General features: G+C 35.7%; 1 protein-coding gene across 2 annotated transcripts in view; it reads left to right on the top strand.

Annotated features, from left to right (window-relative positions):
- LRP1B (LDL receptor related protein 1B) overlaps nucleotides 1-27,313 on the top strand; it is a 627,450-nt gene that overhangs the window by 541,977 nt on the left and 58,160 nt on the right. For both annotated transcript variants that reach the window (XM_077784902.2, XM_085584138.1), the window contains exons 61-71: nucleotides 4,033-4,221; nucleotides 4,954-5,102; nucleotides 8,491-8,584; nucleotides 9,666-9,782; nucleotides 9,953-10,072; nucleotides 12,390-12,509; nucleotides 17,899-18,015; nucleotides 22,957-23,063; nucleotides 23,732-23,861; nucleotides 24,844-24,950; nucleotides 25,268-25,400. In XM_077784902.2, the coding sequence (XP_077641028.2) occupies nucleotides 4,033-4,221; nucleotides 4,954-5,102; nucleotides 8,491-8,584; nucleotides 9,666-9,782; nucleotides 9,953-10,072; nucleotides 12,390-12,509; nucleotides 17,899-18,015; nucleotides 22,957-23,063; nucleotides 23,732-23,861; nucleotides 24,844-24,950; nucleotides 25,268-25,400 (1,383 nt within the window). The remainder of the gene's footprint in view (nucleotides 1-4,032; nucleotides 4,222-4,953; nucleotides 5,103-8,490; nucleotides 8,585-9,665; nucleotides 9,783-9,952; nucleotides 10,073-12,389; nucleotides 12,510-17,898; nucleotides 18,016-22,956; nucleotides 23,064-23,731; nucleotides 23,862-24,843; nucleotides 24,951-25,267; nucleotides 25,401-27,313) is intronic.

Genomic DNA, 27,313 nt, shown 5'->3' on the forward strand with positions numbered 1-27,313 from the left:
TTCACTTTTCAGAGAAAAGTAAACATTTGTATCACAAATATGACTTACAGCCTATGAATTTATATTCTTGGATCAAAATTCATAAAACATCTGTAAGTAGGGGAGAGAGAGACACAGATATATAAGTCTGTCATAGTTTTCATGTGTCAACATAATCACATAAATCACATAATCTCCTGTGGCTTTTCTCTTAAGTTCATGCAGCACTTTTTCTCCCTTATGTTATATATATTGTCATTTTTGTCTTCAAGTATCTAAGAATTTTTATTTCCTACCATTTCTGATCTGTTACAAGCCTCCTCATTTTTCCCTTTTATTACCTGCCTGAGTTTTTTCTTCCTATTTTCTGCAGCTTTCTGGAAGGCCTGTGCATTCCTTCTCCTCTCTGCCTCCTCTCTTGCCCCTTTTCTCATCTACCTGGTTGGTCTGTTTGGGATTAGTATTTAGTGTCAGAAAATCCATGATTTATGGGTAAAATGAAACACCACCAGAGAATCAGAGTTGGCAGCAGGTGTGTAAGGAGAGGAGGAATTGCAAGGAACTTGCCCAGCTCTGAGAGGAGGAGGTTGTGGTGGAGAAAGGAATCACAAAAGTACATTTTTTAGCTTTAACAGAATATGTTCCTTTCTTACTAATGGGCTTGCAATGAGATGAAATGCTTTCAAATAGCTGATGCAGAGGAAACAGAGGTGCTTTGTTATGACTAACCTGCCTTTACTTTAAATTCATACAAAATAATCTGGTTTTGCAGTGCTTGCCAAGGAAAGAGGAGCAATGAGTCTTCCTCTCCTGTTAAAAACTGATTCACACCACAGAACTTGCTGTAGGGTTAATCATTAATATCAAATAGGGTTAATTAGTATTAGACATACAGTATTAGTATGTCACTTATAATGAGACCAATCATCTAAAACTTTTTTGGAGTTACAGGAAAGAGTGTAAAAAGGAAGTGGGTATTTCTACTACTCCATACATTTCTAAAAAAATTAATATTCTCTACCTGCAATTTTGGAAAGTGTGAAACACTGATATCCTCAGAGGCAAAGAATAAAGAGCATTATGGAGCATTTTACTGCTCCATGAGATAATCAGATGGAAAATGACCTGTTTTCTGTTCATTTTTGTTTGGTTGATGTGAACTATAAATTCTAGAACCTCTTACATACCAACAGTTCTGATGTTTCCTTGCTTATAACATGCTAAAATGCAAAAAAATTGTATTCAGCTATGATAGAACTATTCCTTAAACAGCAATGTAAGTCAGAATTGGTAGCCACTCAATGCCTGTTTTCAGAAAACTCTCAAAGGCTTTACAGGTTTATTTTCTACATGAAAATACAATGAGTTTTATGGTCAGCTTACAATAAATATTAGAAGTTTTTCTGTTATGTAATTAATTCTTCTTTTATAAGAATTTTATCTTTTTATGGTCAATGTGGAATTTTTGTAAGAAATATTTTCCAGTGATTCTGTAGTTATATTCTGTTTTACGTTAAATGGATTTTCATTTGCATATATCTGTACTATTCATTGCTTTCTTAATTGATTTTTTAATAACTTTCTCTATGTTTCACAACAGAATACATTTAGCTTTTACAGCTTTTAATGGTGCAAGTTTGTGTTGATTATGACCTAATGAAAAGTTAATGCAGAAGCCCATTAAAATTACAGAGTTGCTCAGAAATAAAAATAGTGACAGGACAAACTGCAACCTGAATCTGTGAGTGTTATGTCATTGACAGTCCAAATTTATAAATGGTAAAATAGGAAATCCAGTTTTTAGAAACAAATCTATTTTATCATTCTTCTTTTAAAGAACATGAAAAGAAGAGAGTCTAATATTTGTTGCATTGTTCCTGGTAAGGTGGGTTAATTTTAAGAAGTTTGAAAGAGTTAAGCTTTTAAATCTGGTAGTTGCAGAATTTGGTTTTTTTTGTTTTTTTTATAAAATAAAATTGTACTTGAGTCAATGAACAATTTTCTTCTATGCAGTGTTCTAACTGTAATATTTAATATTTTGTGCCACACACTTCACTTGTCTTCCCTGTTAATGCAGTGTGATGGACCAATTCAGGCAGTGTATGGTAATCTGAATCTTCTTTAGCTCATGAATATAAAGTTTCATCTGGATTTTGATGTATGTCTAATCCAATGAAGGCAGGATAAATTGTCTGGCCACCCACAAACATCCACAAAACCAAAGAATAAGCATTTATTCATCTATCTTTTCTTAGGCTATGGGGTTTGCCTTCTCAATATCCAAAATAAAGATGACTATTATGTGTATTTTTCATTGATGGGGAATAATAAAGATGATGAAATCAAATTAATTTTTTCTATGTAAATATCTTCATGTATGTTAATGCTTTTATATGCCCTTTTATTCTGATTTTTATCTTAACTTTGATAAGAAAAAGAGAAAACTGACAGAAAATAGGGCATTTTTTGTCTTTAGAGAGACTGGAGTAGGACTTTTGACATCTTTAATTTGGTGTCAGAAGTAGAAGCAAGGATCGTAAAGTATATGAACCGATACTGTCTCAGAATTGAAGCAACAAATAAAATAATTATTTTTATGGAAAATTTTGGGGCACCATGCAGGGCAGAAGCTTTTGATGTCACATCCTGCTTCTCCTGTCAGCCTAGTTTGTATTTCTCATTGGGAACATTACACAGTGGGACTCTACAAATCACAGAAATTATAAGAGCTCTTCTTGTACTGTACCGTGTATGGAGCTGTGGCAAAGTTGTCCCTGTAATGAGAATTAAGATTAAAATTGCCAGGATTTCTTTGGACTTCCACTGATTTCTCAGAAATGCTATGAAACTCTTTCAAAAATATCATATTCTTATTTCAGTGGTTCAGGGAGACATATAAGAAGGGAAAATAATTTCAGGTCCAAGCAGCAAGGTCTCCTTGACCAGAGGGCAACATGCCCTACACTGGAGTTCAGTACAGGGAGGACTACTGGATAGAAAATTGAATTTTCTAAGTTCTTGTTCCATATACTCAGTGCCAGTCATCAGATCTCAATGAGCTGTGAAATTTTCCAACGGGAATTCGAGATTTGCCTACTCTATGTCAACAGTTTTCAGGTAAAAAAGATGCAGAAAACAGGGTAAAGGTGTTAAAGATGTGCTGGTTAAACATGACAGTCAATTGCTGTGCTCTGCATTTTCACCTCTAACAGTAATTAAGTGATTCAGTAACAAAAGATTATCATTTACAAATTAATTATTCTGGTCAGATGTTCTCCTGTGACATCTATGATTACTACTATTGACGTTTAAAGGAGGAGAAAAGAAAGGTGGCATTGAGTTACTGTTTACCAAGAACAAATACTTCAGGTTAAGGAGCATACTGAAGGATAAAGAATGCTTCAAAGCTTTTTCTCCCTTTTGTCCTTCCATCCTTTTCCAAATAATGTTGGCTCATAATTTTGTGATACTGTAGCTATGGGCTTATTTTTTCTTTATTGTGTGGTTGGTGATGCTAGAAATTATCAATATTCCCTCTTACTGCAATGGGTTTTTTAATACCATTTTTTAAAATTTTTCCTGTCTTTTTTGTCAGTATATTTTGATGAAATAAAATGCTATTAATTGTATGAAAGGATATTAAACAGAGACCATCAGGAGATGTATATGTTATGTTCTGGATGTTCTCTAATAACTTTTATTACAGTAAAAGAGCCAATTTATATTGCTTATGCAAAGAGCAGGGAAAGTTATATTTTTTGCTTACTACTTTAAAGTTTGACGTGCCTTTAATTTAAAATCTGGAGGTGTTTTTTTGAACAGAAGTTGTTTTATTTCCTTAACACTGACTGGGACAACCAATTCTAAGCAAGTAGAACTTGTCCTCCATCCACTTTCATTGTAACTGTAATAAAGGACCCTCTGGTGCTGGAGTGCTGTTACCATAATTATCCTCAGGACATTCCATAGCAGTTGTTCTGCCAGCCTGTGCAGTGGGGAATATTTTAACTGTTTCCTAAGGGTGAACATTAATCTGAGCATCTCTCCTTCCAGTCCCTAATCAAGACATCCCAGGGGTGATTGCACTGACATTGTTTGAAGATTACATCTACTGGACAGATGGGAAAACCAAATCCCTCAGCCGTGCCCACAAGACCTCTGGCTCGGACAGGCTCTCCCTGATTAACTCGTGGCACACCATCACAGACATCCAGGTGTATCATTCCTACAGGCAGCCTGATGGTAATTATCCTGCCTCTGCTTTCCAAGCAGCACATGCCAGTGTTTGACTGAGTAGCCATGCTTGTTGTTGCTGTTCTGTTTCAAATTGTGGAATTTTTCACATGGTCATTTCTAAATATAAATCTTATATAATGTTTTAAGCACATCCAGTATTAAATACATGTAACAAAACTTGCTCAAGTAGAGAGATAATTTATGTGATTAAAAATTAACCTAAGTACTGACTGAAAGTAAAGAACTGTTAAGTTGCATTGCAGTACAAGTTACCATTTTTTAAGAGGGGAACAGTGTGTTATGAAAACTTCTAACCCAGTTCTTTGAAAAGTGTTAATATTGCAGAAGAATACTGCTAGACAAGGGAATGTCAAAGAATGTGAGTGGTATAATTCTGTCTTATCTGCTGATATCACTGTATTTGAATTGTAACTGAATGCTATTTGGCAATTGACCTAGATAAGCTAATTTTTCTCACATTATAAAAAAAAAAGAGGTTTTTTTCTTCCTCTCATTCTTTCAGTATTGAACTTACAACCACAGTAATAATTCATTTTTGCATACAACAGAGAATAGCTTAAAGGCAGCAGGAAGAGCTTGCCTCTGTGGGTTTTTGATCTGATACATTGCACTGTAAAGACAGAACATGGCACACCATTTTTCTTCCTCCATAAAGCAGATACCCCAAAGCGTGCTGAGATAAGAGGCTCTGATCTCCCTCCCTTCTTCTGTCCACAGTGTCCAGACACGTGTGCACGCTGAACAACGGTGGCTGCAGCCACCTGTGCCTGCTGGCCCCTGACAAGCTGCACTCCTGTGCCTGCCCCACCAACTTCTACCTGGCCGCCGACAACAGGACGTGCCTGTCCAACTGCACCGCCAGCCAGGTACAGCCTGGAGGGATTGCTCTGCTCCTGCTGGGACAGGGAATGATGGCCTCACCCAGGCAATGGGGCAGATCAACACTCAGAGGGGCACTTGGAGCGTTGTGAGCTTGAAAGCTCGCAGTGATCTCCCTGCCAGGAGGAGTGGCTAATGGAAGAGCAACGGGAGCGATGGATCTAGCCTGGAAAATAAAAACTTTAATAAGGAAAATAGCAAATGGGGTGCAGGGAACAGAGATAGATTCCAAAAACCCCTTGGGCAGCCAGGTATAGGGGCACAAGGTCCAGTCAGGAGGGTGAGCTCAGAACATGACCTAATAAGAAAAAAGTCCTGAACCAAGGGAGAGGGAGAACTGGAAACTTGACCAAATGGTCAGTGATGGTTGTATTAGCACACTATTAATGTGCACACTATTAATTAGCACTCTACTAATTCCCATGAGCCCACTTCCCACCATGGCCTGGTCAGGTGTCCCCTCCCCTCAGTGCCCTGCCTGCCATGGTTTGTGGCCAAAGCCCTCTGCAAATGCATCTGAAGCAGGAATCCCAGTTGGACGAGATTCCGCAGAGCGTTTCGTCAACAAGGTTGTTAGAGGGAAACACTTGCAAGTGGCTTTTTCTCCAGAGAATGCAGGACTCGTTCACTTTCAAATGTTGGTGCTCCTGCCAGTCACCAGAACAAATACAGCTGCTAAACCCATAAAAATAGCCCTGAAAAAAATATTTGTCTGAAATATCAAATACAAAGTGTGTATAACAGTGATTTGGGATGCATGAATGAATTTTGCATTAAAAAAAGACAAGCTCAGTCTAGTTAGAAAGATTGGAAAATGATAGACTTGTGTTTAAAATAATCCAATATGTAAAATGGAAAAAATTTCATCAATTAAAGCACCAAACTGCATTCCCTGTTACTTAAAAGAAGCATTTATTACTTTTTTCTTAAAATGTAAGGTAAATAAGTAGAATATTCTGATTTTCATATAAGAGAACCACTTTGATAAAAGCCTTTGGATTGTTCTAACCAGACAATTAAATGGTTGATTGCTATAGTACATATGGCTTTTAAAATATTTTTAATAGTCTGATTTTCTAATAGTTCCTTTTTATTTGAGGTGTGCTAATGACTTGTTACAATGTTCTATATCATGATGTGTGAAAATAATTTCCAACATTAAGGAAAATAGTTTTACTCCTAATTTTTAGGAAGCAGTAGCCATCTAAATAGAAGAGGTACAGTTTCACTCAAATAATAATTTTATGTAAGAGGCCTTGCTTTCTCTGTTTTCTTCAGATGCAAATCACTTCTAAAAATTCCCAATTTTAGAATTTTGCCCCTTATTTAGTTCCTCAAATTTAGCTTAAAAAAATAGACACTTCAAAAAATTCCTTTAAGTGATACTAGTAGCTTATTCCACAATGAATTTATATACTAATAGTTCACTGAATGGCTCCATTCCAGTCTAATTAATTCAGTGGTAATATGAATTGAAGAAATAGCATCACATCTTGGACACTAAAGGAGCAATATGTTATCACTTGTGGATTCCACAGTGAAGAGCAGAATTATGTGAAAGAGGCAGCTTCAGACAGGAAGTTAGAGGTTGGCATTGGTTATTCATAATTTTTTTCCAGGTTTGCAATCTGTTTACTCTTTGATAACTCATCAGTCTGATGGCATCAGATGCAGAGATCAGTGGCAAAATTTTGTCTCTCCTTAAGATTTTCAGATTATGCTGTCAGATCAGAGCTGCTCCTACAATGTCATAATTTTTGACACCACAGCCACCTTTGGTATTTCTGATGGGAAGGAGTTGGATGGTCCATAAACTGACCTTGCCTCTCCAGACCACCCCATGATGGCCAATCTGGCATGAGAAATTTTTTAATACAAATCCCATTAGACTCTTGAACACCAAAAAATCATCCATTTAAGACCTATATGGCCTTGATCCCTGATTTTGCAGGGTTTTGTCTCCTCAGATTAGAAAGGAATGCAAGTATTTTCTCACTAAATTTAATATATCATTTAAATACAGATTTATTGAATAATCAGTGATTTTTAAAATGTGAAAAAAAGCTGCCCAGAGACAGAAAATTAAATATCTTGCCTTTCTAAATATTTTGGTTTCTTTCCTTTCTGTGTTCACAGAGACACCAGGTAGGAAAACCAACATTTCTTAAAAGCTGGCTGATAATCTACCCAGATTTCTGTCCCTGAAATGAGCCTCATAGAAAATTACATCAGTTTTTACCATTTCTTTTTGTTTGCATTCCTCTTTCAGTCAGAACAAAGTACTCTACTCACCTGAGTAGAGTGTAAATGCACAGGCTTCCCACAAAAGATTTTTCTTTTTTTTTTCTACAGATGTTTTATCCTTTTGAAAGTCTGGAAGGCTTTACATTTGATTTTTTCATTTAATTCAAACAATGTAAGCAATACTGTACACAGCACCACACATTAAGACACTTTTCAACTGTGAGTGTTTGGGTTTATCTGAAAAAATGTTGTCTGCTTCAACAGTCTGCAAAAAGTGAGAATTGAAGTGTTTGCTTTGATTAAGACCTTCAAGAATGAAATCACAGAATACAGCAAAATGTAATGAGCAGTTTGTGCTGGGGCATTGTAAGCCAGCATAACAATCATTGAAACTACAGTGATTTTTATCACTTTGGCAACCTCAGTGCCAAACATCTCCAAATAAAAAACCCCAAAATTTAAAACACAAGTTTTGTAAAATTAACAGCCAGAAAATTATTGATGTATCAATGCCTCAAGCAGCTGATTTGCTGAAGAAAACACTCCACACAACTTGTAAAAGTTGTAAAATTGGTATGATTTATTTTAGCGTTGGGCACACATGGGATTGCTTCCTTTAAAGGATACGGGCACCTCCGAAAATTCCTGACTCTATTTTATCTCTCTAGCCTGTTGCATATGCATAAAAGACATATGCATATGGATTAAACTGTCTTATCAATTTTTATGAGCCTGCGCAATTCTTCAGTCATGTAATGTGGTGCTTGTAACCCAGATTCAGTTTTTCTGTCTGCTTTAGCCCCAAGGTTGGTCAGGCCCCTCTTAATCTCTCTTCAGCTTGGATGCTTGTATTCTTTTCCAAGTAGCTTTGAATCACCTTTGTTTTCTCTGTATAGAATCTCTGTCTCTCTTTTGCAAGCACAAGAAGTTAACAGACTAAACAAGTTTAAACAGCAGACTCCAGCTCAATCCAAAACTGATTTCTACCTTGAGTTAAATTTCGAAGCCCCTGTCTCACAGCAGAGCTGGTTTTCATAAACCGCGCCATTCCTGCTTATAAATAAATAAGTAAACAAATTAATTAATGTCAGCATGAACTCTTTTATTCCTGCTGGCCTTTCCTCTCTGCAGTTCCGTTGCAAGACCGACAAGTGCATCCCGTTCTGGTGGAAGTGCGACACGGTGGATGACTGCGGGGACGGCTCCGACGAGCCCGCCGAGTGCCGTGAGTGCGCGCCGGCTCTCTCAGCAGGGCCCAAACCAAATAGAACACTTTATAAATCAGTTTAGGAAAAGGATTTTTGTGGACATTTCTGTTTGCAGCACAACTTCATGCTCCTTGGTCTCTGAGCCTATTAAGGTGTTTGGAAAATCATACATATTTTTCATCTTTCAAACCTTTACTTCATCTCAGTTATGTTTTCACTAAAGATTTTAATTTTGAAGCTGTGGCTTTGAGGTTGTGGAAATCTTTGCGTGAATACATACTTCTGACAGGTTTATTTGGTTTTCTTTTTCCTGTGTAATAAAAATGTGGGATTCTAATCTCATTTGCTTGTGTTTGGCTGCGATTGTAGACATTTAGATACACATTATTTATTCTTCATTGCAGTTTTCTGAGCAATGACAATGTTTTCCTTGTGATCCTCGCTTCCCTCCCTTAAGCTTATATTTGAAAAAAATGTTCAATGTATTCTACAATCTTCTGGTTAATTGACAGTTAATTTGATTTCTTTTGTATTGAAATCCCTCACCTTTAGTTTTACAATTTGATAATTAGTTCTCTTCTCCTGCTAAAGAGGCCTCTGAAGCAAATTTTACCATATGTAATTATTCCACATCAGTTTTTATTTTAAGCTACTCTGTACTTATATGTAATATTACTATAGAGGTACATAATTGCTCATTATTTCTAATGACAGTGGCTGGAGAAGGAACAATTCCTTCATTGGGAAATAAAATTATAGTGGGATAGGGGGCTTCTTAAAAGCAGACTTGAACTCAAGTGTTTAGATCCAAAATTGCACATCTCTGTTGAGCCTTTGGTAAGCTTCAACCTGCAGGGGGTTTTCACTCTGTGTCATTAGCACTGTAACTAGAGCTGCACAAATTAAAGATATCAGACTTTGAAATTAGTCTTGCAATCATATGTGTAGCCTTTAATGACTAATATATACTCAGACTGAGATTATAAAGGAAATACAAGTTTATGGGTATATTGGATTAGTCCATGGGGTAAGAACAGCAATAGTGAGACTTTAACCATTGCTCTGGTAGTATTCATAAGCAGTTTTGTCTTTTCCCAGCTGAATTCAGATGTCAGCCAGGACGTTTCCAGTGTGGAACTGGGCTTTGTGCTCTCCCAGCCTTTATCTGCGATGGAGAGAACGACTGTGGGGACAACTCTGATGAACTGAACTGTGGTAGGTGCTTGTATACACTGCAGGCTTCAGAAACAGGCCAAACTGCTTTAAATGTCATGTTTCACACGCTGCCAACAAACAGCATTTTTCTTCATCTACCTTTGAACTTTTGAACCTTTTCAACTTTTAATCATTTTAACTTGGTCTTTTAATTTTCTTTTAATTTACAGACACACACGTGTGTCTGTCAGGGCAATTCAAGTGCACAAAGAACCAGAAGTGTATCCCAATAAATCTGAGGTGCAATGGCCAGGATGACTGTGGTGATGAAGAAGATGAAAGAGACTGTCGTAAGTTGTGCTTAGAGAACTTTGCTCTGTAGCTGGTTTTAAACAGGGAACTGGAGTAAAAACACTGTAAATGTCCTCTATATAAAACAATTTGAGAACATGCAAACAGTTAATTCACAGGACTGGTGTGTAATGCTTCATGTACAAAAGAGCAAACTAAAATGTAATTTATTAACAGCAATTTTAAAGTCATTGCAGAGAAGAGAGAGGTACAAACAATTTCAGGCATTTAATTGGGTTTTTGACTGAGGTTGAAACATGTATTTGACTCTGAACCACCTCACAAATGACTCATATTCCTAAGCTTTCATCTGCTATGCCTTGCAGCAATACATTTCAATGGAAAAAGATGTTTTTCAGTCTTTTTTAGGAAAAGCTGTGGATCCAAAGCTCCTTTACATTCTTGTTGTTTCATTGATTATTTTTACCTTTTCTGTTCCCCTTTCTCTGGGGATTTCATTCATTTATCTATGTAACTGGATTTCCATTTACTGCAACTCAGCTTTTAGTGCAACTTACTTTTCACACATTTATTTTCACTTTGCATTTCTTAGCTATAAGTGGAGAAAATGTTTTTAGATTTACAATGGAAATTTGTTGAATAAGTTTGTGTCTGATGGGGCTGCCTTGAAATGTAGCTCTGTGTTTTACTGATTTCGCTGCTCAGATCTGTTGCTGATCTGAGCTGCTTGTTCTGGATCAGCTTTCTCAAGGTTTGCATGTGCTGCATTTCTGCAAAGAACAAATCCTTCTGCAAGGGGAGAAGGGTTGCTAAGGATAGAAAGGCTTTGTGGATGGTCATGTTTGATGGCTGCCTTCCAAACTACTCAAGGGAGATGTAAATACAAGTTTTGTAGAAAGCATTTTGTGTTGGTTTGCATGTTGGCTTTCTTTAAAAACTGATTAAGAGGGATCAGGAAAGCTCCTGTGAAAGATAAGGGAGATTACTTTTTTCCCCCCTTGGAAAGAACTTCACATGGTACATGGAAGGCTTCCAAAAGCCTTGAGGTGTAGCTGGCAGAAGTTAAATCAGAGCCGCAGAGTCTACAGCTCAGGGACTGGGAGTTCACATTGACTTGGGCTCCTTGCACAAGACAAGTAACAGGTGAGATTCTCTCTCACTCTAATGTCACCAGTCTGGGATCCATAAAATACTTTTTTTTTTTTTCTTTTAGGTCTTCCACTGTTCTCTTTTGCTTACCAGGTGACCTTTTCAAAGTCACATTTCATACTGAAGTCTTTCCATATGTACAATGAAGGTCATTGTGCTGGAGTTTCTTGTAAAGCCCTGTGAAATCCCCTGGTGATGGGTCCTAGCTGAGGATCAGAATTATTTGTTGTGGTACAGTTAGGAACATGACTCAAGTCTATGGAAATGTGACACTGAAAGAAATAATACACCAACTTTTAGCAAAGCTAAAATTTTTCATCTTGGCAAACCCAAAAAGCAAGAATAGTAATATCAGGGAGCAAATTGCTTTTCAACATGGGTAAGAAAGATTTTAAAGGTGCTACAGAATTCCTTAGGTAAAGGTGGGGCATACATACATGTGGGAAAACCTTATCAAATGTTTCCTGGTTTTCTCCTATGGTCAATTCAGTTTAAAATCATTTGGAGTGTGTATTTCTAAAGAACATCTAGAATCATGTGTGCACTGAGGATCTGTGTTGTTTTTAAATGGCTGTTCTGAGGTTAATGCAGTTAAACTCTTAAACCATCCTTAAAGAATAGGACTGAGAGCTCAGCTGCATCTTTGCATCTTTTTATTGCTTCAGGATTCATTCAAAATTGTTGTTCTAAACTGATAAAGTGAAATATTTGTCAAACTTTTCTCAACATTTGCCCAATTTAACAGAGCACAGAATTTCACAAAAATCATACATAATTTTAATTCTGTTTTTGATCAAAGCATCCAGAGCTGCCTTAGTCTTATAAACTGACTCTCAGAATTTATAACTGTCATTTCAGAAAGGTAATGTAAAACGCTCGTCTTATTTTTGCTAAAGTGATTTGATTCTCTCCATGGTAAGTCTATTAGCTGTTAAGAGAATATTCGCAATATACACTTTGTTCATTATATTTCTTTTGCCTTAATGTTTATATAAAATAATAAAATAATAAAAAATAAATATAAGAAAATGACAAAACTATAAACAGTATAAACCTGAATGTTTTTTTCTTACAGATATTACACAAATGATGCTAGAGATATCCAATTTCTGATTCTTGAATCCTTAATATTTTTTTTCTTTAAAACACGTATTTTGAATATTAGCAGAAATTTCTAACTTTGATTTGGAATTCTTTTATTTAAAGCTGAAAACAGTTGTTCTCCAGACCACTTCCAGTGTAAAACAACCAAACACTGCATTTCCAAGCTGTGGGTGTGTGATGAAGACCCAGATTGTGCAGATGGGTCAGATGAAGCAAACTGTGGTGAGTATGCCAGTGGTTCTGCATCTCTCTTTCTGTGGCTTGACATTTTTTTAGCGAAAGGAAATAATCTTCCCACTTTTTACATCCTCTTTCAGTGTTTATAATACCTATCTGGAACCTCTATGACTCATCCAGATCTTACTGAATGGCAATCTCTGTATGAGTAGTTCATAAAATTCCTATTGTGCAACTTTTTATTGGCAGGAGCTGCAAATGAGGCTCTCATTTGGCATTTAGAGTCATGGAAGTGGCACAGAATGTAGTGGCTGTCATAGGATAAGGTGATATTCATTATTTTTAAATATAGTTGTCCAGTTTCTATCAGTTCAGTCTGCACTTAATTGCTGCTGAAGTTCATAAATAGTGAAAATACAATAATTTGCAAATCCTGGTAGTTAAGACTGATGGTATAGATAGGTTCAGAGCAGTTTCTAACTTGACCTGGCCAACTTCTCTCTGTGAGCTCCAGGGAGTTATGAGTCAGCTCTTACTGTTGTAATTAGAGAAAATAATAAATACAAATATTCTGCCTGGGAAATGGATTACAGACAATCAGAGGCAGAGTAAGTGGATCAGTACTGCTGGAAATTCCCTGAAGATGGATGTGAATGCAAGACACACACTAACCATGTCAACAAACATGTGCAGAAACACTGTGAAACTTCCAAGACTGGTCTATAAGGAAAATACAGAAAAATGGTCTGAGGTGGAGGAGAACAAGACAAATATAGAACATTTAAAGCTCTCACCATTATTCATCCACACATCAGTGAATGGTTTGATGAAACACCTGTGCCTGGACAGGTTTATCTCTGGGACAACAGAGTAACACAACCACAGGCTACAGTCAAGGACAAAGCACTGAGCTGCTTTTTCATGGATATTTTTCAAATAATCGACACATGAGCATATAAAAAATGCTGAAGATGGCAAATATGCCTGGGAAAATGAACTTTCTCAGCACTGAAAATCCAAGACCATCTTTTGCATGGCCAGGATGGGGAAAATAATTACTCCTGTCAAGTGGTGAGAAGTTTACAGTGCAAGGAATAATTTGTCTTGAAGAAACAGTGAATGCAAAGAAGATGGAAACTCCATCTCCATTTCTGGGCTGTTATTGAAGCAGCCCTGCACTCCTCACTATCTGATCTATGTCACAGCTCCTTTCTCCTCCACCATTCCACATCACCTGGATCTCCAACATGCTGTGGCTTTCCAACTGGGACAGCATTCCAAGTTTCCAAACTGTGGTTTCACATTTTGCCTGGCCTGTGCACACCCAACTGATGTGACATAAATGGTTGTCAGATATTTCCTCTAGTAATATCCTCAAGTCACAATTTTTTTTCTTTTTTTAAAAGAAATAATACTGACAGTAAATATGAAAAATCGTGTTTAGAATAAATACTTCACTCTGAGCCATAATTTTACAATAGACAGAACAAAAATTACTCAAATGGCTAAAAAGTATAGAGAAGCAATGTGTGCAGTCCCAAGCTCAAAAGGTTCTTCAAATCACAACATATCCAGCTGGAGGTGTTGGTTCATCTCTGAGACTCAGCTTGACTTTTGTCCTGTCTCTAGGCAGGAATATTTGAGCAAAGCAGGCCCACACTGAGCCTTCCCTGGGATACTCTTCCATCCTCTAACAACTGGAGAATCAGAGATATTTTCAGTCAAATATGCCTCTGTATACCATAATTCATCATTTGCCTTTGTGAAGTTTTCAAAACATGCTGCAGCAAGGTCTTCCACAGCTTTACCACACACTTCCCTGATAAAACACACACATCTTTATTTTTAATCTCCTGGCTGCATACATTCCTCTTGTTTTTTGTGTTGGAGGAGACAGAATAATTTATCCATAGTCACAATTTCTGTGCCAAACATGGTTGAGTACACATGGAACAGCTAAGCCTTGACAAGAACAGGGTGTGTTTAATCATATTTTGAAGTTTTCCATATTTTTAACATTTGAAATATGGTTAAGTGACCTTACAATGGCAGTAGTTTCAACACAGCTTGGTCTTCTGCATTTTATTTTTCAAGTTAAAGATAGTTATTTTTATGTGCAAAGTTTGATAGAATTAAATTCTATGAAATACATGAATGAGTATAAAAAGGATCTACATATGTTGATGTAACACTAATTTGTTATTGTTTGGAGTTCATTTCTAAAATGTCTGCAGTTCAAAACTTGTGTAAAAGAATCTCTTTTTGCTTGAGTGCTGCATGTCCATATGTATTTTGCTTAGTCAACTTCTGCTGCTGTGTGTTATTGGAGATATTACACTGAGTACATTTCTAGAGGCAGTGTAAATGCATTTATTCTTCTGTGGTTGCTTTCCAACTCCAACAGTGAAGGTAGAATCAGGAAATGTGGGTTTCTTTGGGAGTGTCTGATGTTTCTCAGAGAACAAGAGATAAAGTTCATTGGTGCTAGCAGTCCAGGCAATTAAAGTCCTTGCTCACAACTTAGATACTTTACATTAAAATGGACTATTTTGAGTTAGAAATTGAAGAAACCTCTATGTGGTCTTGGAAAGTGATTTTATAATAGTCTTTAAAGGTTTTGTGTGTTTCAGGTCTTTATTTCCTGATGTGTCAACACTGGCATGACTGCTTTCTTCCTTCTCACTTTTTAAAATATTGATTTTAGTTTCAGCTGTGAAAGTAAAAAAGTAGGCTTTTTTCCTGATGATAAAGAATATTTTCTTTGAGGCACTTGAAGGATGCATTGCATAATCTTAAACTTCATTCAACAGGTTTATAATTTCCTGTAGCCATCATGGGTGCCAGCCTGCCAAGCTCTAGGACAACCAACTGATCCTGAATCAAAACCAAATTCCTTTTAATTTTGGATTTTATCCCATTCAGACACACACACACAAATGCACACATGTGAAAAATGTATGGACTGAAAATCCCCAAAGAGCAATGCATACAATTAGTGGTTTCATTCACAGGGATTGATATTTGAATCAAAATGTGTTTAGGGTGCAAATGGGCTTTTTTGTCTTGTTTTGGTTTTTTTTCTCCATTTAAGCCTTCATCCTGTTTTCCTCATGCTCATTTAGAAGTATTTCTAAAATAAAATCCTGGTCAGTTCAGCACCATTCGCAGCTCCCTCTGATCACACAAATTTCTAAGGAAGGGCTGTTCCTGCTACAGCAGGTCAGTGAATCTCTTAACAATTTGAAGAGACCATTATGAAAATGTAATTATCAGTGCTTGCTCCTTTGCCTTTGCACCATTTCTGTCTGAACTTTCACACTTTAAGGGGGGTCTCATTTTAAGAAAAATGAGAAAGGAATTTAGTGTTGAAGGCAGAGATGACAAAATGTGTGTGGGCCCCTGTGTGCTTTTCATGGTTCCACAATTCCCAATAAAGAAGGCACTGTTTCCTTTGAGATGAATTAATCCATCATTCTCAAAGATCAGATAATTCGTACACAACTTTCCCAAATTTTCCTCTTTTTTATATCCTATCCCTGGTGTCCCAGTGTTTCCCTCAGTTCTCATTTATATGAAGAAGAATACAAGAATACAAGACAAATCTGGTTTGTAAGACATTGTCAGCTGTAAGATGCTACACGAGATCATTCAACCCAGAGAAAAAATAAAGTTTTCAGATTTGTGAAGAAAGGATAAATTAAAAAATCTAGATTTTCTTCAAATGTATAGGAAAGGAAATGCTACAAAATGGATGTAGTATCCTTGAGAACTAAATAATTCTTTATTAAAGAGTAAGAAAAGATATTTCATATTCAGGTAACTGAAATGAATAGGTGTCATCTCTGGCTCTGTGTATTACTGATTAAATCTTGGTATTTCTACTGAATGTGGAGGGATAAATAGAGTATTTATATGTTGCTGTGATGTTATCTGTCATTAGTGCTACAATTCATTTTGTGGGCAAATACTCTAGTGGAAAATTGCAGACTTTACTGGAAGTGTTTTAATAAACATAGGATGGATTTCAGGTTTGGAACTTCATCCTTTGCAGAGCTACAGAATGAAAATACAAGAGTGTGATAAGCGTGGGAGGAATATTATTGCATTTTGTAATATTAAATATTTTTAATTGTTTGCCAGTGCAAGTATTTGAAATATTATGATGCAAGTATCATAGACTGTAATATTAAAAAAATATCATGGAGTAAATACTTTGGGAGAAAACTTCTTGCAATTGTGACATTGGCAGAGAACAAAGAACAGACATAAAAGGCAGAATTGCAGTGATCAGATTTTTGAGTGCACACAACTGAGCTGCAACACCAATCCTGGTACTCAAATGTAGTTTTATCAGTCTGGTTCCCGAGCCACAGCTAAAACAATAGACAAAATGCAACTTTTGGCCCCTAGCATCAAATTAACACCTCTAATTTGTGGTTCAGCAGCAGAGGAATGAGTTGATTGTAGCTGCTGTTTGTCAGTCATTATCAGCCCTGGCGTTGCCATGAGAGTAGAGAGAAGCTGCTCTGACATGTTTTGACTTTTCCTAACGAAAATTTAAACATTTTCTAATGCAATAGCACAGTGGCATGTAATTTTAAATATGTCATTGAGGCTTTTACAAAGCAAACTTTTTTTTTTCCCTCCCCCACTGAAAATGTCACTGATAACTTTTTAATTTTCTTCATTTCATCTCAGTCCTTAGAAGCTGAACAAATTATTCAAGAGCTGCTCACAGAAAACACAGAGGCAGCTCCTACCTTCTGGAGGAGTTCAGGGTGTTCATGCATCTCTAAGAGGCTTCCAATGCTCCTCTTTAAATAGAAAAGCTCATTGAAAATATAAAACCTGAAGGAAATTTCCCTCAGCTCAGTACTATAGGCTTTGTAATGTTTTACCTCATATGAGTAATATCCAATCCATCAGCAGGTAAAAATTTAAATCAAAGTGCAAATTTCCTGTCCTAAATTATTATATGTCAAAGTAAGTTTTGAGAAATACATATTTTGCACATTTTTCAAATCAATATTTAGTGTTTTACTGTGACCTGGTCTTTTTTAGGGCAATCTTACAGATAAATACAAGGAAAAGTGAATTCAGTTCTTGAGATTCAGTGTCCTAATACCCTCTCATGTGACCCCTTCTCAATTTAATATTTTTTAAACTTTATATGATGGTTTATGCACTGCATATTTTAATTTCATCAAATTTAAGATTAGGGTATGAATTTATAGAAGGGTATTAGGGCATGAATGTATAAATAGAAGTTTAAAGAATGTTATGAGAAATAAATTATTCCCGAAAGTAAAACTTCAAGTATTATTGTTGCTCATCCTTATATGTATCCAGTAACTTTATAATGCATTTAGTGGGAGTCTTTCTCATTTTGACTCTTTGTTTGCAATGCTGTAAATATTACTCACCCGAATTACAGATAAAAAAACTTGTGGACCTCATGAGTTCCAGTGCAAAAACAACAACTGCATTCCAGATCACTGGAGATGTGACAGCCAGAATGATTGTGGAGATAATTCTGATGAAGAAAACTGCAGTAAGTAACTTTTACCTTGGTCCATGTTAGAACAGAGTCAGGTTGGCAATGTGCAAGAGAAAACTTTTGAATTTTTTTAAAACACATATATTTTCATTCAACACCCTCTGATCTGCTGAAAATCAGCTGACCAAAATTGAAAATGTCCCTTGCTGTAATTCTCAAATTCTGGTCAAATTCTGCTTATAAAGAGTTGTATCAGCTATGAAAAAATGCCTGACATTCAACTGTCAATAATCTGGTGAATTAATTATAAATATTACAATTAGTTTATACTTAACAGTTAGTTACATACCAAATTTCTTATTTTCAAACAAATAATCATAAACACTGTTCAAAAGTGAAGTAATAAGCATTTGTTAACAAGGAATTTTGATCAAACATGGCCTGCTCATTATATTCATTGTATTCTTGAGATGACTTGCCTTGTTTCATATTGAGAAGTCAATTTCTTTAGTATTTAATTGCATTGAGAAGTAGATGTGGTTATTCAAAATAGCTCAGTTACCCAGTTCTCTCCTACCCATGAGGAACCCAAAGGCCTAATAAATCTGTGCAATATGACTTTGAGGGAGTTAATTTCCATCTGGGTCTCAGGAAGAAATGAAAAATTTGTAATGCTTTTATCTAATAATTACTGTCTTTATAAAATATTTCAAGAGGAACATTCCCTAAGTAGTTCTGAAGTGCCTTCTCTTGACAATTGCTGTGGTTTTTTCCTTTTTACTCGGAAATTCACAAAGTTAATAACTTTTTCTCGTACATAATCTTGAATACACATTCCTGATTGTATACCATGAGTGTGTATTTAGTATCTTCAAGGTGATGATCTAAAAAGATTAATAAATTAGGCATTCTAATGCTGAGTGAATGCTGCTGCCCCTTTCTGCAGTCCAAGATGTGGAGTCCCTAGGTACAGAGTGTCTCATTCAGCTTGGGAGGTTAAAGTGGATTTGTCTGCCTGGTAATTACTCCCTGCACTTGAAAATGTTGTGAGTTTAATTACTGCAAGCAGTAGTGCTGTGGTTTTCATATGCAAGTGTTACATTAAAAAAGGAAAATGTGGCTCAATAATCACTCAGGACCTTTTGTTGTTGCACCCCAGGGGGGTTGGCACACAAAAGCTTTCTTAGCTTTGTGGGAGATTTTACTTAGGGATTGATTATTAGTGTCAGTTTTCTGTACTACCAGTAGCAAGAAATTATTTTATGTCTTTATTGTCATGTAGAAATCAAATTGAGAGTGGTAGTTTTGCTGTGATGGTGTTAATCTACAGGACTGGGCAGTTTGTCGAAAATTTGGGGAAAAAAAGGAAAAAAACAAAAGCTTCCACAAAATGATGTTGCTGTTGGCAAAATAAGTGTTGAGTATCATATTTAGAATTAGCCATGTGTATGACCCAGCAGTAATAATTGTCTCTCTTAAAGTTCAGATCATCATGCTACAAAGTGATATCAAGAAGTTCAAATAATATAAGAGAAAAAATCTGCAGTTTCTAAGAAAAAAAATGATTCTGTTAGCCAACTTTGTGTCATATTAATAGCTAAATTATACATTCAATTCTGGGTTGTTCTCTAGACTTGAAGATAAAAAAAAAATTGTAATTAATTGTAATGGACAGAATTAATAAATTGACACTACCCAGGTAAAAAAGGTGTTAGGGTTTTTTTTAAATTTACTTTTGCTTGTCAGATGCATACTTAAATTCTAGCTATAGATTCTACTGTTTAAATTAAACACAGTAGGCTTGCATAGTTTTAAAATCCAAAATCTTGGAAGCACTGGGACACTAAATAATACTGTTGAGCTCTTTGAAATAGTTGTATAAATTTTTTATAGACCATCAAGCCACTTACAGAATAAGGTGTAATGAAACAAATAGATATGAAATTAGAACTTTAAAAGCATTTGACAAAATAAGTTACATTGCACAGTGAGATAAATTGTTCGTGGCATCCATGAATATAATATACAAAAAGCTGTCAGGGAACTATATCAGAAAATGAGTTGTTTCTCAAGAATGAAGAATGAATTCACTGAATTATAGAAATTCAACTCAAGCAGACACTTTTCTCTACAGTTTCTTCACATACAAGAACTTTACTCGTCTGGTCATATCATAACAAAGTCTCACTGGCCACAATGATATAGCATTAATAATTTTTCACACCCATTCAGGTTTTATTTATTTCAACATGTAATGAGCAGGTACTATTTGATCAAAATTCCTTGTTAATAAATGCTTATCCCTTTAGCTCTGAACAATGTTTATGATTCTTTTTCAGGGGTAAGAAATCCAATATGTAGCTAACTGATAAAGGTAAACTAATAGTAATATTTTTTCTTAATTCACCAGATTATTGAGCAGTTGGAGGTCAAGCACTTTTCATAGCTGATACAACTCTTTACAAGAGCTTTTGTCATTATTTGTCTTACAGTCTATTGTATTTTTACTGTTTTTGAACACTGTGAAATAAGAGTTATTAGCTTGGATATTGGTATGTAATGGGTCCGCAATAAGAAATGTAGGATACATTTTTAATTCTTCTGATATATCTGTCTGGAGGGAGAATTTGCTTTCAGAGTTTATTTGGATATTTAAAAACAAACTACCACAGAAATACAGTTTTCTTTTTCAGGAAACTCCAAAAAAGGAAAATTCAATAGGAATTAATCATATTCTATCTATCTAACCTAAAAGGAAGGCACCAATTTTTTTTTTTTAATTTGATGTGATTAAAGAAAGTGTAAGGTACTGAACCATTGAGGCAAAGCAAACACAATAATGTTGTAGCAAGACATGAATTCAATCAGTGTAAAAATATTTGTGCTGCTACAAGTTCTTCCTAATGCTCTTTTTTTGCTTCTGCAAGTTGCCAAGAAAACAAATTAGTTAATTTTGTCCTGGGATAAATTTATATCCCAAATGCTTTTCTTAAGAGTTTTGTGCTTTGGTAAAGAAGAAGCTAAGGAATGTTGTCCTTCATGGGTTGTACAGAAGTCCATTAATGCTTGTTCCTTTAATATTGTTTTGTATTAATACTCATTCCTTTCTAACAATCTGAGCACTGATGGAAAAGTACTTTTCTGTGTTCATATGTAAATCACAGAGCTGGATCCCAGCAGCAGAAGAAATATTTCCTGCAAACAGAGAATTGAGTACTTAGCTCTTTGTGTACATTTTTTCCAGTATAAAATCTCTGCTTATGAATAATTTATTAGCAGTATAGCAAAGGTATTTGCTTGTATTTTTCCAATCAATATAGAAACATGTCAAATCGGTTTTTTGCATGCAAATTATTTTCCCACTGATTATTTCCTTTATATATTTTATCATATCACGAAATTCTCCTTCTTGGCTTGTTGAAAACAGAAAGAATCAAATGTCAAATATTTTCTAAAACGTACATTTTGAAATAAAATTTGAGGTAGTGTGCATGTAATCTGAGTCCACATAAATGCCAACCTTTATTTGCTAAAATATAACATTTCTGGAGAATTGATGCAATTGCTGTAGATGTGCTTTTAAAATTACTTCCCTGCAACTTCAAATTACAACTTGTTCCTACCAAAAAAATGAAATTTCTCTTAAAAAATTTCAAACAGAGTAATTTTGAATCTTTTTATGAAGTAAAGAGTGAAAAAGGCAGTGGAAAAGTTGATCAAAACTATTCCTTTCCTGTAACAGTTTTTGATTTTTATAAATCCTGGGAAAAAAAATAACAACAAAAAACTAAGAAACAGAAAAAAACAAACCCCAAAACACATGAAGTCAAGTTTGTTACATCCATGTAACTTTTGTGTGGTATTATTTTCATGCTGGTATTTACCAAATTTTTCTCAGTTTGTGTCCTCTACTTTTGTGTTTGCTTTTCTTTATCACTGTGGTGCATTTTACAAAAGCATTCATGCTTGCACCTTCCATAACTCATAAAAGGACCCTTCAGCTTTTCTCAATTTATTGCTGACCATTCCTGCTGTCCATTGCTGCTGTCTGCTCTGTGTCCTCTTTTTTTTTCATCCTTCTCCTTTCATTCAGTCACTGTCAATTGTTTCCCATCTCTGCTGAAAAGATTTTACCAGTTAATCCTTATTCTTGATTTTACATCATTTACATAATGCATTGTTTCCTGTGGTGGAAATAATCCCACAAATAATCCTTGTTTGCCTTTTAAGTCCTTTTTTTCCCCAAGCCCTCTGACTGGCAGATCTAAATTGCATATAGAGATTTGTTTGTCTTCTCCTAAATCCCCAATACCTTCTACCTTTGTTTAGTCTAATGCTCCACCATCCAAAAAAATGTCTTTTGGAGTGGTCCTCATTTTCAGGAGGAAAGCACATGGTGTTCTCCTGTGGGACTCTCCCCCAGAGGTCCCCCTTGCCAATGTTTCTGTGTCAGCAGTAGTGAAAAATTTTATTTTATTTGAAACACCAAATTTTGTGTTCCATTTGCCACTCCCCTGAATGCTGAGCACGGGGGAAGCTGACTCTTGGCACACACACTCTAAAAGATACGTGATAAATGATGTGCTACTGTGTGATGGAAAGTCAGAAATCTGCTTAGTTCTAATTTCATTGGATATTGACATGCAAAATGTATTTTTTGTCTCTGGTGCATATTTCACAAACCCTCTAATTACATACATGTATGGGAATTCATAAAATATATATATTCAACATCATGTTATTTTGCAAAGAAATTTGGTAGAACCCAAATATATGAAAGTAATTAAAGTATTTTAATTACTATCTTACTATATGTAAGTGAAATTTAGTTAAAAGATTTGGAATAAAATCCCACTTAAAACCACTCCTTATCATTTGCAAGCTAATTGTTTTGAGTTTTTCATATTTATTAATTGAATGATTGGGGGGGTTTATGGGTAAAAATATTTAAAGGAAATTATAATAAACCTAGGGTTGTTTCTTTTCTTTCTTCAGAGCCTCAAACGTGCACTTTGAAAGATTTTCCTTGTGCAAATGGAGACTGTGTTTCAGCAAGATTCTGGTGTGATGGAGACTATGACTGTGCAGATGGCTCAGATGAGGTAGGCATCTTCCAGAAAAAGTATTTCTTTAGAGAATTAGTAGCTTTAAATTGTTGGAGAATGGATTCCTGCATAAGAAATTTTCTGAAAGGCAACAGTGGGAACTCCACACATGAATCCCTGTATGCAAATATCATTACTAAATTAAAACCAAACCTCCTGATGTAATTATTCTAAAAAGAGAACATACAAATAAATCAAGTAAAGTTGAAGAGTATTCTACATTTTCTTGTCCCAGCAGTGATCTCAGACTTTCCCCATCTTATAATTACTTTGTGTCCTGCTTGGCAAAACATTTTTTTACACACAGGATTGGTTTAATTTGTGAGAGTTTTTTGAGATAGCAATGAAGACTGTTTGTTGTGTATCAGAAGCTCACTGGATAATACTTTGCTGGTTTTCTGTTCTTTTTTTTTTTTTTTTAATCCCCTCTTCTACCTTCTCTTTTTCTGTCAATGCTGGATCTCAGGTGTTTTCCAGGTATTTAGAGGGTGTGAGCGACCATTTTGTATCATACCCACAAATATATTTCATTTTGCAAGACTTTAATTACTACATATTTCACAACATGCAGGATTATAGGCTGTAGCTTCTGTCACCAGCTGCATATTTACCAACGTTTATATTAAATTCTTGATCTTGTTTATTGGTTGTTTCTTTGGTACCAGAGGTATTGTGAAACAGGCTGCTCTAGAGACCAATTCCAGTGCTCCAATGGCCAGTGCATCTCGGCAAAATGGAAATGTGATGGCCACGAGGACTGCAAGCTTGGGGATGATGAGAAAAATTGTGAGCCAGGTATTGTTTTAACTAATTCTGAAGCACAAAATGAAGTCAGGAATGAATCAGAGTGAAGGAAGAATATAAATCATCAAATCATGATTTCTTGGGCACTAGCAGCAGCAACAAAATGCAAAAAAAACCTGAAATACTTCACCTTTTGACTTTGTATCATTGTGTCTTCCTACTGGTGCTTCGAAAATCCAACTTATGTACAACTCTGCAGTGTGGAGCTTGTTGGGGAATATTTAACTCAATTATTTTGAATTGTAATTTGTTAATAAATGCTCAACATATAAAATTCTGCTCTGAAAATATCAGTAAATCTCGGTGTGTCCGGAAATGTTTTGCTTTGATCTTCATTCTATGTTTAATAGTCCTTACGCAAAGATTTTTGTCCACTAAATTATTGTTATTTTATTTTATTTTTGCTTTCTTGGAAAATACAGTTGTTTATTTTTACAGGAACTTTCCTAATATTTTTGTAAGATAAATGTAAGTGATAAAAGCCTATGACAAAACTCTCCTGATTTACAGTGCAACAAAAAATATCCGCCTTTATATAAAAATATCCTGCTTAGTATTTATGTGTTTTAATTGTAATAATGTATACTTTCCGATGAGATGGTTTCCTAAAAATTTAGCTTATTCAATTACAAATTAGTTACATTTAGCTAAAATCTAAGCCCATTTTAGGGAATGCGATTTTTAAAATATACTCCTTCTATGAATATATGCATTTTTGTAGTTGCCTTTGTTACTAAGCATAAGGAGAAAATAAAATTAAATTTCTAAGTGAAAAACACAACTATCTTTTCAGTATACTTATACAATTTATGTAGGATGCCATAATTCAGATTTGTCAAATATTTTATTGTAGTTTAACAAAGTGCTTAGACACAAGTTGGCTCACTATTAACCAGAAGGAAACTTTACATTAAAAATCAGTTTATTCATAAATTATATTTTTCTTAATGCTTAAATATGTGTTTGTAACCAGCATCTCCAACCTGCTCTTCAAGTGAGTACGTGTGTGCAAGTGGAGGCTGCGTTTCAGCATCCTTGAAATGCAACGGGGAGTTGGACTGTGCCGATGGATCTGATGAGGTACCTGACACATTTCTGGTGATTTGTTTCTTTTTCCTGATTTTTTTTTTTATAAATTTTTTAGGTTTCAAAATCACTGAAAGGGCAAATATGGGTTTTCTTGCATCCTTTGAGTGCTGTCAGATAACTTAGTCCCATGATTGTGTGTTTCTGTGCTCTGTGGACAGGTTTTGGAGTGCAGAAATTTGTTTTCTCAAAGTCAACCCCAAGTGTGGTTCTGGGGTGGTTTCCATCAGGTTTTGCTCCATCCTGGCAGCGTGGCCAAGTTGTTGTTGCTGTCAGTCATTAATCCATAGCTGATGTCTGTGTTCCCACAGATGGATTGTGTAGCAGAATGTAAAGAAGATCAGTTTCGGTGCAGAAACAAGGCCTACTGTATCCCCGTGCGATGGCTTTGTGATGGGATCCATGACTGTGTGGATGGCAGTGATGAAGAAAACTGTGACCAAGGCAAGAGACACTTCTCCAAAAATGTTTACTGGGCTTTTTATGAACACACACTTTGCAAGTTAGTGGTACCTTGGCCATTATGAGTGGAGAAAGGAAAGTTCTGTGACCTCTTCTGATGGAGACATTTCAGCAGCTTAACAAGTGATCTGTAGGAATAAGTAAAACTTAGGTTGTTTATGACTTGTTCCTCCTTTCTGTTTCCTTCCTCAGTTATTAAAAGGTCATATTGTTACTGGAAGTATATTCTTTTTCATCAAGGAAATCAGCAGTAAATCTGGTTAATTTAAGCTTTTATAGGCCACAGTAAATTACAAAGCCATGCACAATAAATCACACAGCTGTGCAATATAATGAACATTTGCTAAATAAGTCATCTTAAGAACCCAGGTTTCTGTTTCATTTCAGAAAACAGAACACTTTGGATTGGAAGAAACCTTAAAATTCATCCAGTTCCAGCCCTCAGCCATTGGCAGGGACACCTTCCACTGTCCCAGGCTGCTCCAAACCCCATCCAACCCAGCCTTGGATACTTCCAGGGATGGGCATCCAGAGTTTCTCTGAGCAACCTGTGCCAGTGCTTCACCTTCTTTTTTGTGTTTTTCCATGTGAAACTCGTTCATCCACAGAGTCCTTCTGGCACATTTTGACTTCCTCTTTGCTGAGACACATCACTCCTGGGCTGGGATGAGGTGATGCTTGCATACCAACCAGGCTCTGCTGGGCCTCTCTTCCCTCCAGGGCTTTCCCAAGCACACCCTGGAGAAGCCCAGGTGTGCTGTCCTGGAGCCCTGGAGTGTAGGGAGCTTGCTCTGCACCCTCCTTGCAGCCTGAAGGGTTTTCAACTCCCCCATTCTGTGGCCACTGCAGCCCAGGCTGCCCTTGAGCTGCACATTCCTCAGCAGCCCCTCCTCTTAATCAAATTAAAGGAGTTTTTTTCCTAAAGAATAATTTTAATTGGCATTTTGTCATCTTTTTTTGTTTTTTTTTCCTGGATTTTTCTTTTCTTTTTCTTTAAAATGGAAAATTCTGTGGGTTAGCCACCTACAGTCACATGTTCTGTGCATAAATTCAAAGCATAATGGAGTTATATGTCATAATAATCAGACACAAAGCAAATGTTCCTTGTTTTAAGTTTTTACACAATACTTAAGACTAAAGAGAAGAGAAAAAAAAGTGGCATTGTGTGGGGATGATTAAGTTTGAAAGAAAGACCAGGAAATCCAGGGAATGTGCAGAATACTCCAGAGGTGTTTAGGTGCAAGAAGACAGATAACAAAGTCAAATAAATAAATAAATAAAAACCAGCCATCTAGTCCATTTTAAAACTACTTTTAAAATATCTGGACTGTATCTCTTTAAAACTCAATGAAGTGGAAGTAAATATTAACACACTTATTTTATCTGATGTCCACGTTATTCTTTGGGTATCATAATGGAGCTTCTGTGAACTGCAAATTGCTTACATTACAATAAGAAGCCTATTCCTAGTTGGTTATTGCTATCATACTTTGTATTTATGTCACAATTATGATTCTGTTGCAGAAATCTATTTTATAAAGGAATTATGACAGGCAGAGCAATCACATGAAAGAAATGCCAGTTTATTTTACTGATAACTAATTTTTTCATCTTTGGAAATACAGCAAACACAAATGGAGCTTTATTCTACAGCATTCTAAAATAATATCCATAATATTTATCTGTGGCCCACTGTGCATGTTTACAAAAATAACTCTCTTCAATCTTATTAAACAACTAGAATGATGGTTATATTGTGATTGCACACACTATTATTTGGATTCATGCCTTTTATCATGAAGAGTACTTGAATTTTATATATTTTCCTTGGATAATTATACAGGATATTTCTGTTAGTGCTCGTAAGTTATATTTGCCATGGGAGTGAATAATAC

This window comes from Lonchura striata, chromosome 7 (genome assembly GCF_050655825.1).
Source record: "Lonchura striata isolate lonStrDom1 chromosome 7, ASM5065582v1, whole genome shotgun sequence".
In the NCBI taxonomy this organism is placed as follows: Eukaryota; Metazoa; Chordata; class Aves; order Passeriformes; family Estrildidae; genus Lonchura; species Lonchura striata.